The 13518-nt window shown below is 31.8% G+C and overlaps 1 protein-coding gene across 3 annotated transcripts in view; it reads left to right on the top strand.

Annotated features, from left to right (window-relative positions):
• SLC30A7 (solute carrier family 30 member 7) overlaps window positions 1-13518 on the top strand; it is an 87386-nt gene that overhangs the window by 43694 nt on the left and 30174 nt on the right. For all 3 annotated transcript variants that reach the window (XR_012468640.1, XM_074188284.1, XM_074188285.1), the window contains 2 exons: window positions 609-659; window positions 4045-4180. Coding sequence is in view for 2 of the 3 variants with exons in the window: in XM_074188284.1 (XP_074044385.1) it covers window positions 609-659; window positions 4045-4180 (187 nt within the window). In the remaining variant the exon portion in view is untranslated. The remainder of the gene's footprint in view (window positions 1-608; window positions 660-4044; window positions 4181-13518) is intronic.

Consider the following 13518-nt stretch of genomic DNA (forward strand, 5'->3'; position numbering starts at 1 on the left):
ATCACATTATAATATCTGGCAGCTGTTTTTTTTTTTTTTTGATTTAACTTTTAAGACATTGACAATTTCAAAATATTTTAAGAAATGTAAATGTTTGATCTTTGTATCATACATCCAATATGATAAAGTAGATGCTGTATATTTGGTTCTTTCTGGATGCATATTGAGAGTAGGTTGGATTATCTCTAGGCCTATTCTTATCTTTCTGCATGATTTTAGGTAACCATTTACCTTTCTATGATAGGTCTAATTGTAAATAATGATAATATTCTCCCTTGTAGAGATTTTTAAAAGATTAATGAATTTTTGCAAAAAAGTTATTTGTAATTGTTTTGCCTGTTTTTGAAAAATATTTTAAAAAAATATTGAGTCCTTCATACAACTTGAGATTGCCTTTGCATTTATTTCTAGATGATTTAATCAAGATTATTTTTAGTTTAGTCTGATTTTTAGAAATGGAAATGTTAAAATTAATTTGCAAGTCTACATTATTGTTATGTGCAATTCTTCAGATTCTTTAGAATGAAAACTAGTTAGTTTCCATTAGAAATCAGTTTAAATAAAAAATGTTAACATGCCATGTTAACTTGATTAAAAATATTTTACAGATGGTCCTTCACTTAAAGGAACAACAGGACCGAGCAGACAGATTTTACAAGGTAGGAAAAATTTTTGCTTGAAAGTTTTTCTGTTTTTTTCTCTTAATTTTTCATATAATCACTAGTAATGATGTTAACATTATCTCAGAGTTCCCTTTTAGTTTTAAGGTTCCATACTTTTGTGGGATGTTTGTTTTTAAGCTACTGATAAGCAACTGTTGGATAATTTAGCAGATATGCTTTTGATAATCACTTCTGTTGTTTCACTTCATATTCAAAAGCTGTGTTTTCATCAGTTATTCTAAACAACATGGTGATTTGATTAATATCCACAATTATGATAACATACTGAAAAGTCTAGCTGATAGATAATGTAACATATACTATATTTTTATAATAACAATTCTTTTGAGGATGCTGGAAAGCTTACTATATAGAGCATTGAACTTTGAGGCAGAAAGACCTGAATTCCAATTCTAAAAGCTGTGTGATTCCCTGGCAAGTCACTTAGTCTCTCTAAATAACATAATATATATAAAGTGCTTTCTAAATTTTAAAGTGCTATAATGTTAAAGTGCTATTAATGTTGAAATCATTTTAAATCACTATTATAGTATGTATCTAATTAACAAAATAAAAGCAAAAAATGTAGTATTGAAAGTTGTTATCCATAGATTATACCTCCTTCAGTAATGAGTAAAAAGTTATATTCACCTTAATGTTGAACTGCTTCAACAACACATTACAAAACTGCTTTATGAGTCAGAGAAAGTTATTGTTCAAGGAACTATGCTAATTTTCCATTTGGGAGTAGGTACTGATATATTCCTCCATCAGACTTCATCCATAATCATGATCCCTTGCTTCTAAGTTTTTTACTTTCCTACCATTTCCTTCTCCTGACACCAAGTATACCTTCTCCTTCACTAGGTTTAGAGTCTAAATATTATTTTTATTGTTCTCCTTCACTATTCTCCCTATCCCTATCCCTATCCTTAAAATTCTTTACTCAAACCTCCCCTTAAACTACTTCCTTGGATCTAACTCCTTAGACTGCAGTTTATTTGTAGGGCACTTAGCATGTTTTTTTTTTTTTTTTATCCATTGAAGCATCATTATGGAGGTATATAGAACTAGTGTAGAACTTTTGCTGACATTCTTTATTTGTTACATACGATCAAATTTACTTTATATTTGCTAATAATTTATTTTTGTCTTGTTAATTCATTATTTGCTTGGGGATCAAGGGTTTCAAGCAAATTAAACTAATGGATTGCAGTTTTTCTAATTCTAGCATTACACTTAGTTTGTATAGGTAGGATGAAATAGCTCAGAAGTATAAAACAATATTCTGGATTTGGATAATCCTCTAGGATTATAGTTTACATAAATATTTCAACAATTTAATTGCATTTAAAATATTTAGACAATCTTTAATATACTTGTTAATTTTCTAGTTTTTAGAGTAAATTTCATCAAGTGTATTTTGAAACTTCATAGCAAATTGAATGATTCAGTTTTTACCTGTTTTCACTCCTTTGTAAATGGAATTTTAGAAACTTACAAAGAATTGCATAATTCTGTTATGTTTAACAAAAATAACCATGAAGGGAGGGACTAACATGGTTAATCGAGAAATTTCCCTCTCTAAGGATTCTATTTTTTTTTTCCAACAATGCTCACCAGCTAGTTTCAATTTTCATAAGATCCACTAATGTATAGTGGGCTAAGAATAAGAATCAGTTTAGAGTTTGTTGTTCAGGGGCTCCTAAACCACTCTGGTATATTTTCTGTGGTTCTTTCTATGTTACTCAGAAGATAATTTTAATCTGATACAGTGATCCTAACCATATTTAATTGACATCTTTAATTCTTTGCCATTTAAAGTAGACATGTTAGAGAAATTCTAAAATATTTTTCCTTTAGATAAATTTTGGCTCTTATATAGTCTTATGTAGAATTTTTTTTCTTTTTAAAGTAAGTAAATTAACTACCTTGAAACAGTCACATAGAAATCCAGTTTGAATAAAAATATCTTTATGGTAACCCAAAACAAGATTTTGTAAGAACTGACTGATGCCTCCTGATTAACATCATGTATTGCTTGGAATAAATTCTACTTTAAGCAGAAGAATTTATAGAATTATGTAGAATTGACTGTATTTAGGTGTGCCTGATGTTACTACTATCTTTTTTACTCAGGTAATTAAATCAGTATTTCTGCAACTAAAATTAATTGTTATTGTAATATAGTTTTTTCTGTAGAAAATATAAAAGGAACAAGTAATTTGTAAATGTGTGTGTGTGTATATATATATATGTGTATATATATATATAGTTATTTTGCAGTGGCTTCTGAATAAGTCATTGTAAGGTGATTTTGAAAAATTATTGAAGAAGTATAAAAATTATCTGTAAGGCCCAGATGAAGTGTGTGTAGTAAGCATTATATTTACTGTGATGGTAGGCGACCTTTTTTGCTATGGTTTTTTACCAATAACATGATTAAGTTCTCACCCATCACATGTAAATATTATTCTTTGATGGTTATATTATTGTGCAAAACAAAATCTATGTAACATTTAACATGTTGAAAATCTTATTGCTATATTGTTTTAAATTTAGGTTAAAAATGAGTTATGGTTATGTAACCTGTGATAGAACTATATCTGAAAATTCATCAGGTTAGCCAAAGATTTTGTGTTCATTTTATTTATTCAAGGCAAATAGAAGGTTTAAAATTTTAAGTTTCTTAAAATAATTCAAACCTTGCTGTATTTTAAAATTTTTAAACTCATGATATTGAGCCTGGGCTTAATGGATAGAGCTCTGTATAGGACCTCCCCATTTCAAGAAAAGGAAAATTATATGGAAAAAGGCTTATAAGTTAAAGCACCAGCAGAGGGCTCTGTGTACCTATTTTTTTCTAGTTTTTTTTATACTGTTAGTATATATTTGGGGTGGTTTTTTTTTTTTTTTTTTTGGTTTAAAGCATATTGAATCTTTGAAAAAGAATTGTATTACATAAATTGTAAATCCTTAACTGATTTATAAGTATATTGAAAGTACTCATATTGAATTATGTCAGAATGTTCATTCAGGCTTATCAGAATAACTACCTCATAAGAAACAAAGTAAAAGTAACTTTAATAATGACATTTTCTTTTTAAAATAATTTACGTGTCTTATAATGATTTGTTTATCTATAGTTTTAAAATGTTTTAAAGTGATGTTTGTTTAATTTTTATTTTTCAGCCAGAACAACTAAAAGTTTCCTATAAAATATTCTGAAAGACAGTAAGGAAAACAAATATATATTACATAGCTACTTGAGTATTTTGTAGTTTTTCTTTAGAAAATTTAATTTTGATTTAAAAATCCTTTGGTTTTGATACTTTAAAATTTTTTTAAATATTAATTTGATTCTGATAATGCTTTTTTGTAGGTGTATTTTTACATATCTTAGCAGACACACTGGGGAGTGTTGGTGTAATTGCATCTGCCATCTTGATGCAAAACTTTGGTCTAATGATAGCAGATCCTATTTGTTCAATTCTTATTGCCATACTTATAGTAGTAAGGTAAGTTTTTGTTCTGTGTTTTCAATATTAAATGTGCAAAATAACCTAACAGAACACTTCAATATTAGTTCTAATATTTAGGCTGTTGAATTTGTTTTCTTTCAGCCTTTAAGCGTTTTCTACATCATATTTTTTATTCTTTTGTCTATTTGTGCTAGACTATTACCATTTCTTGTTTGGGGGGTATTGTTTAGCACTTTTTAAATTTCTTCTATTTAAATTTGTGGTCAAGTAATTTTATTTAATTCATCAATATATGTATGTATGTAGTAGAACCGTTATAAATGGGAAGTGTGTGTATATACGAGATAATAGCTAACAAACATGATCTGAAATACATAAATGTCACTCCTCAAATTTAAAATAGGGCCGTGTGTGTGTGTGTGTGTGTGTGTGTGTGTGTGTGTGTGTGTGTGATGAATCATGAATCTCTGGCAATCTGGTGAATTTGAAACTTAGGGACCCCTTCTTATCTTTAAAAATGCATAAAATAAAATACATGGGATTACAAAAGAAGCCAAAGTTTAGTGAAAATAAGAATTTTTTTTCCCAACCAACTTCATGGATCCCTCAAATTTGTTGACCCCCCCCCAACTTGGACTCAAGGTTAAAAATCTCAATCATTATTAAATATTAGTGGTACCTCTATCATCAAGGAAGACGATCCTTAGACTCACTCATGCCCTTTAATTATTTTTAAGTTTAACATATCTTTAAGTATACTTGTCTCATAGTTTTAGATATTCTTGACTTGACAGTTTTCTTTTATTGCCAATGTGCCCTTAACTTTGTGGGATTATAGTATTTTTATATGTTATACATTTACTTTTTTGTTTTCTTATCTCATAATAGATATTATTCTTATTCATGATACTATCATTGAAATATTTTTCTAATAACAAGAACTGAAAGGTTTTTTTTAGTTTTTTTTTTTTCTTTTTTGCAAGACAAACAGGGTTAAGTGGCTTGCCCAAGGCCACACAGCTAGGCAATCATTAAGTGTCTGAGACCATATTTGAACTCAAGTCCTCCTGATTCCAGGGCTGGTATTCTATCAACTGCACTACCCAACTGTCCTGAAATGAATACTTTTTAAAAAGAAACTTTCAGGGTGGCTAGGTGGCATAGTGGATAAAGCACTGGCCCTGGAGTCAGGAGTACCTGAGTTCAAATCTGGTCTCAGACACTTAATGATTACCTAGCTGTGTGGCCTTAGGCAAGGCACTTTGACCCCCTTTACCTTACAAAAAAAAAATTTCTTAGAAATGTAATCTTTAAATAGGAAAAATATAAAGACTGAATGTATAAATACCTAAAGTTAGATTTTAAATATCAGATACTTTCCTATGTTGGAATGATTTAGCAAGAGAAAAAAATCAGTATTTGGGTTATTAGAACTCAAAATATGCCTGTTCTATTTCTCTTTCATACTTTACATGGTTTAAATTTTATGAAATAAAAATATATTTTGAAATTGAAGAGTGAAATAAATTTAATAAATTTTCACAAATTTGAATATGTTATGTGTGTATGATATATAAATCTTGGGAATTTGGAGAAATGGGAAAGAACCTTTTTAAATATGTAAAAATTATTGTTATACAGTGTTCTATATGATTACTTACATCTTAATTCTTTGTTTACTGTTGCTGAAATAAATACATAGAGCATTGGGAAATTCCAATATTGATTTTCTTTAGTTCTGAGTAAGGAGCTACATTCCCCTCTCTGGTGAAAAAAATAAAACTTCATTTATTGTAGATTCAAATTTAGTTTATATTTGATATAAATTAAATCTGTTTAAACTTAGATATAAATAACTATGTCATGTCAGAAAGGCTTTTAATAATTTAAACTAATCCAATATTGCAAAAGAAGAAATTGAAGGACTTTTGTTAAATTATACTTTTTCATTGGATATTTTTATTTGTGTTTTGTAATATTCTGCTGAGAAACTTTTAAACCAATAAATATCTAGCAGATGCCTTCTTCCTGTGACCATGGGATTCTAGGGAGGATTGTGGAAAAACAAGATCTAGAGAACACTTGGTGAGGGAAATTTCTTTAGCAAAACACAAGGATGGGCTTTCTCCTGACATTCCTACCTTTAATAAGTCATCAGATGGTGTAGTGAATAGAGAATTGGCCTTGTAGTCAGGAGGATGGGAGTTCGAATTCAACTTTAGACACTTGCCATTTATTAGCCATGTGACCTTGGGCAAGTCACTTAACCCTGCTTGCCTGGCATCCAGGATCATTTCCATTTGTCCTGATCATATCTAGCCACTGGACCCAGATGCTCCAGAGGGGAAAGTGAGGCAGGTGACTTAGTATAGTACCCCCTCACTCAAATCCAGTTCATATGTTTATGGCATCACCTCCCTGATGTTGTGGTCTTCTTTTGAGAGTTAAGAACAGATATCATCATTAAGCATCTACTTTGTACAGGGTGTCATACTAGGTGTTCAGGATACAAAGGGGGAAAAAAAAGTTGGTTCCTGTCCTCAAGGAGCTTACATTCTGCTAGACTTGGGGAATAGAATATGTCAATAAATAACTAAATCTAGTTAAAGGCTGAGTTTGTTAAGGGCAGATGATGAACTTAGTTCAAATTGCGACAGGTCTGTTTAAGAAAGGAGAGAACATTTTCGTTTTTGGATGAGGGATTGCTTTCCTGAGTTGATGACACTTGAGCAGAACCTTGAAAAAAAGGATTCTGAAAAGTGGGAAGTACAGAAAAAACTTTCAAGACTGCCAGACTCCTGAGCTGGAGATGGGAGATGGCAGAATGAGGTTTGAAGAATAAAGCTAGTAATCCATTTTGGTTGGAACATAGAATACACAAAGAGGATTAATATCAAATGGTTAGAAACATTTTAATTTATTTAACATCTTTATTAAGTTAATTTGTTAGGCATTTATTAAGTGCCTACTGTATGTCAGACATTGTGCTGGGTAGTGGGGTATAAAGACACAAAACAAAAAGTATTAGTCCAAGAGCTTAGATTCTGTTAGGGGAAAATAATATATTGTGCACAAAGAAATTCAATACAAAATATGGACAGTGAAGTTAAATCCTAGAAGGTGAGCATAGGCTTTATATAGGAGATGGTGACTGAGCTGAGCCTTGGGGGAAGCTGCTTTGTGAAGAATGAATTGGAGAAAGCAGAGACTGGAAACAGGGAGCCCAATTAGGAGGTAGTTATGTGATTTTCCAGGTGAGTGCCTGTGTTAGCTTCCTGGCTACCTGTTTACTAGTTCCTTGTAGTGTTATCTTTGCAAGTTTCTTTTATTGCTAAAAATCATCCCCTTTATTTTTGGTGTATACATGTTTGTTTGGTTTTTTAAATTCATCCTTGATCTCTTTATATTCCTTTAACCACTAATTAATTGGAACTTGATAGTTCTGATAACCCAAATTTGTAATGACTTCTTTTTTTCCTATTTCCTCAAACAAATAAGGTCAGGAAGAAGAATTTCTGTTATTCCATCTTCCAGACTTCCACTTAAAAGCCTTTGTTATCATATAATATAGGATAAGCTATAAGAAATGCTGTTGAATGACAGTAATTCAACAGCATTTCTTATAGCTTATCCTGTATGATTAGCTAACTCTTATTATTATCTGCCAATCTCTAGGACACTCTTCTACCTTCTCCATAAGATGTCCTCCAGAATTACTTTAGGAGATGGGGTAGAAACTTAATCTTCTTTCTACCCCATCTCCTAAAGTAATTCTGGAGGACATTATTATTTTTATTAGGGACCTTTCTAATGCTTTGACTAAACACTTTTCTAAACTTCTCAGTTCTTAGGACTTCCAGTTAAAACTGTGCCAATAAACTACAAGATGAACACACCTTAGAATTCACCATCATTTGAAATTGTTTATGACCCAAGGTGTTGGGTTTTGAAGTTGCCCTGTTAGACCATAATTTTTTAGCTTTGCAACTGCCCCATCCCCTCACTTCTAAAACCTGCTTTTTGCTGTCATGATTTCTGATTTTATGACTCTTCCTGATTCCAACAAGTCATCCTGACCTTATTCTGACATCACTTCCTCTTCACTCAGACTTGTTTCAGTAATCAACTTTTTCAATAATGCCAGGATATTTTGATTTTCCCCTGCATAATATTTCAAATATATCTCCTTTAGGGGTGGCTAAGTGGCGCAGTGGATAGAGCACCAGCCCTGGAGTCAGGAGTACTTGAGTTCAAATCTGGCTTCGGACACTTAATAATTACCTAGTTGTGTGACCTTGTGCAAGCCACTTAACTGCATTGCCTTGCAAAATATCTTTAAAAAAAGATATCTCCTTTCCATCCAACTATCATTATCCCCCCCATTCAGATCTTACCACAAAGCCTCTTTTCTTTATCCATTTTGTATACCATTAATACAGTAAATTTTCCTTATGCACAGGTCTTATTTATATTTTTATGTTATATTATATCATATTATACTATGTCATATCATATCATTCCTTTGCTCCCCAAAACATCAACGGCTATCCATTGTGTGACCCCTCAAAAGAATATCCTCTCTTTAGCCCAGAATTGAAATTCTCTTATGATTTTACTGTAGCCTGTATTTCTAGCTTTGCCTTAACTCTGTTCCCCTTCACACATTCCACATTCTAGCCACACTGAATTACACAAAGTACTCCAACTTCATCCTCCTCCTATCTCCCATTCCTTTTCCTTTGCTCATACCATACATGGATTGAACTCCTATCCCATTCCTTATCTCTGCCTTATTGAAATCTTAGCTTCTTTTCCAGGCCCAGCTCAAGTGCTATCTTTATGAACTTTTCTGGATCCAATAATTGGATCTTTTTTTTTTTTTTTAGGTTTTTGCAAGGCAAATGGGGTTAAGTGGCTTGCCCAAGACCACACAGCTAGGTAATTATTAAGTGGCTGAGACCGGATTTGAACCCAGGTACTCCTGACTCCAAGGCTGGTGCTTTATCCACTATGCCACCTAGCTGCCCCTTGGTTCTTTCTTAATTCATATTCTTTGTGGCACCTGGTTTGGACCTCCTTCCAAAAATAAACTTATAAGTTACTGAGAGGCTAATTTAAGAAGGAAAAGCTCATTCATGGGCTGATTTTGGGATATTGAACTCTCCTTTGCTCCAAGCAAATATGCTTGAACTGTTGTTGAGGTCATAGAAAAAATTATTGCATTGTTGTTCTAGGGGATTTCTTCTGTCTTTTCCAACTCTGAGATTTTGTAATTCACATGATAGCTATTTGTCTACATGCTTTATTTACCCTAATAAATTGCAATTTGTAATTAATTATATCCTTTATAATTGGAATTGTGTTTAATCCATCTTTCTATCATGAATGCTAAACATTCCATGCATGTAGTAGGCATTTAATAAATGTTGAATTGTTTTTTTGTCAGTATTTTCATAAATGCTGAAAATTTACTCTTCCTGTCAAGATAGATTTTAGTGGTATGTAGTTTTATTCTTAGGTAGTTGATATGCCAAAAGTGTTCATTCAGAATATGTTATTCCAGATGGAGAAAGTATTAAAGGCTATTTTACAGCTCTTTTCCTTATAAAGCTGATACCTTTAATGCAGACTTATGTGTTGGTTTTGATGCATACTAATAACAGTGACTCCTTAGTGTGATGGAAAATAAGAGATAGATGCAGTTTGCGGAAATGAGGCTTGTTACTGATGTGGTATTTCTGAAACATTTGGGGGAATTAAAGTCAGTTTATAGCAGATTGCCAGCTTGAAACATATGTAGGGCTTTGTCATAAATCTTTATGATTATCTTAAAAGAAAATTCTTACAACTAATATAAAATTATTTAATTTTTTTCTTAAGTATATCTATAACTCATTTTGTAAACAGGGAAATTTAAATCTTTTTTGATTTTAGATTTTTGTTGGAAAGAAAACCTCTAACTTTAGAGAGAATTGAAGATGCTAATAATGGCAGAAGTAGTTGGTAATTAACCCCTTTAAATATGAGACTGAATCTAAATGAATATGAATAATACAAAAAGCTAATAATCAACTTGAGTTTTACATTGATGTATAAAAATGACTATAGTGAATTGAGCATTTGGGGGTAGATATTAATGGACCTATTAACCCAAGTCAGATACTTTATGTTTATTATCATTTTAAATCAATATACACCTTTTCTATCAATTAACATATGCCCAAGCTATTAAACTTTTGAAACATTAGGAAGGATAGAATATAGTGACTTTTGAGAATGGTTTTGGGTGTTGCCTAACATAATTTCCTTTGTGGTTTACTTTTAAAATGTGTATGTAATCTCTGGACAGCTTAATTCATTTGAGGGTAGTAAGGGCAAGACCTTCAAGCTATTGAATTATATGGATTTTGGGATCAAAATTGTCATTGTCTTCTTTTTTCCTTCTTTTTCCTTTTTTTAATAAGCTTTAGTTTTAGCGTAGTGCTTGACACAATAAGCACTTTAATACATGTTTATTGACTCACTCTTTAGTTTAAGATATATCATATATAGATTGAATACTAGTTTCCTAGTACTTCTGCTGCTTCTTAAGATGGGGAAGGATAGCTTCAAAACTAAGTATTGAAGCATGTCTAGAATCCTGATTGTTGAGTGCATTTGTCTTCAGACTTTATGTAGTAGGGGAGCCTTCACTTAAAAAACAATCAATTCCCCATCTCAACTTTGATAAGAGTTCTTTAAAAATTTTTTAAATAGCTTTTAAAATGTCTACCATTAATGAAACCAAATAGTATTTTGATTTAAAAAATATTATTTGAGTATTGTTGCTCCTCTAACATATGTCTAGAGAAGTAATAACTTCTAAAAGAGTAAATCTTTCTTTTCTTTGAAACCTGCCTTTTGATTTCAGTGATTGATTAGAGCATTAAAAGGGATCTCACAGAGAATTATGCTTCTTTTCCTTCCCAAATAAATTTAATCTTCAAAAATATACTACAGTATTTAATTTTAACATTGGCTATTTTAAAATAAGAATCCTAATCATATTTAGAGGAAGAAAAACGCTAGGAATTCAAAGAAAGGCAAAATAAACTAAAACAAAACAAAAAACAACCCAGTCTGCCTTTGAGTAGTTTACATTCTCAACTAAAAGACCAGCCAATATACAAATAATTATGAATAGGCAAGAATTATACTATGTAAATACAAGGTAATCTCAAGGGGTTGGCATTAGCAGTGGGTGGAATTATACAATGTAAATACAAGGTAATCTCAAAGGGTTGGCATTAGCAGTGGGTGGCAGAAAAGGCTTCTTGCTTAAGGTGAAACTTGAACTAGGTCTTGTAAACCCAAGAAATGAAGATGAGAAAGGAAACATTCCAGATATGGGGAGCAGCCATTGAAAAGTCAGATGGGGTATCATGAGAAAGGAACAACAAGTAGGTCTGTATTGTTGGATTATAGTGTACCTGGAAGGGCATAAAGTAGAAGACAGAGTGGTAGAAGGCATACAGGTGGTGAAAGGCTTTCAGTGTGTAACTTGAGTCTTTAATAGTTGTTCATGGAGATGATAGAGAGTCACTGAAGTTTATGGAGCATATGGATGACATGATCAAGCTTACACTTAAGGAAAATTACTTTAGCAGCTGAATGGAGGATGATTTGAGAAAGGAATGACTTGAAACAGTATGACCAAACAAAAGACTATTGCAGTAGTCCAGGCTCAAAGAACTGAGGTTATATGCCAGGAGGTGGCTATGTGAATGGAGAGAAAAGTACTTAAATGAGAGATGTTGTGAAAGTAGAAATGACAAAACTTGTTAACAGATAGGATATAGTAGAGGAAAGGATTGAAGAGAATGAGGAGTCAAGAATGATATTAACATTGTGAGCCTGGGTTATTGGAAGGACAGTGGTTTCTTTGACAAGGATAAAGAAATCATCCAATCCATAATGATCTCTCCCTTTCCTGATCTATTACTGTTTAAATTATTTCCAAGAATTTTAGTAAAGCATTTGGCAGCTGACATTGTATTCACCAAATGGTTTGTGAAGGTCAGTAGTAGAATATAAAGCAAATTTGCTCCCTCCCTATGGGTAACTCTTTAAGACCTTAGGGGCTATAAAATAGCTCCTTTTCTTTCCTTACCCTTTGTTGCTCAGAAGAGGCAATTTTCAATCACAAGCCTCACTTTCTCCTTCTAACAAAGCAGTAGAGCCACAGTCAGAATCTTGGTATACAGTATTTAAAAGTTAATGAAGCTTGAATTAGTTTGTTTGCTTACCTTTTTTTTGGGCAAGGCAATGGGGTTAAGTGACTTACCAAAGGTCACACAGCTAAACAAGTATTAAGTGTCTGAGGCTTGATTTGAACCCAGGTCCTCCTGACTACAGAGATGCTATTCTATCCACTGTGCCACCTAGCTGCCCCTGGATTAATTTATTTTAGTCTGAAAAGCCTTTCCTTTAAGAATGAGTGATCCATAGGGGAAGAAATAATCAAATGCAACATAACTTAAAGACAAGGCTTGTTTGTTTTTGGGGGGGGTGGAAAGTATTTTATTTTATTTTATTTTTTTATTTTATTTCATTTCATTTTATTTTTTATTTTTTGCAAGGCAAATGGGGTTAAGTGGTTTGCCCAAGGCCACACAGCTAGGTAATTATTAAGTGTCTGAGACCGGATTTGAACCCAGGTACTCCTGACTCCAAGGCCGGTGCTTTATCCACTGCACCACCTAGCCGCCCCTTGGAAAGTATTTTAAAACATCCTCATCTACTTTGTTAAATTTTGTACCTTTGCCAAATTATCTTAAATTGTTTTTGATGTAGCTTTTTATATCAAGATTATGTATCCATATAGAGCTTAACTGAAGTTTTGGGATTTATTAAAAACTGAGATATCAGGTTTGTTTGTTTATTATATACTTACCCAATCTGTTCCATTGATTGACATTTCCATCTTATAAAACTGGTACCAAATTGTTTTGATGATGACAACTTTGTATTTGAAATCTGAGACTATCATCAGATCCCTTTCCTTCCCACTATTTTAATGATTTTCCCTGAATTTCATGAGCTTTTGTTCTTCAGTTGAATTTTATTATTTTTACTAGTTCTATAAATTAATCTTTTTTGTAATTTGATTGATATGACATTAGATAACTAAATTTAGTTTTGTCTTTTTTATTGACTCAGATTATATTGAACAATTAATATTTCTCCAAATGTTGTTTTGTATTTCCATAAACAGTGCTTTATAATTCAATTCATATAGATTCAACATGTATATTAGTAAGAAGACTCAAATATTTTATATATTTTGTAATTATTTTAAGAGGAATTTTTCTCTTTACCTCTTCCTGTTGAGTTCT

Source organism: Macrotis lagotis, chromosome 5, assembly GCF_037893015.1.
Source record: "Macrotis lagotis isolate mMagLag1 chromosome 5, bilby.v1.9.chrom.fasta, whole genome shotgun sequence".
Classification (NCBI taxonomy): Eukaryota; Metazoa; Chordata; class Mammalia; order Peramelemorphia; family Peramelidae; genus Macrotis; species Macrotis lagotis.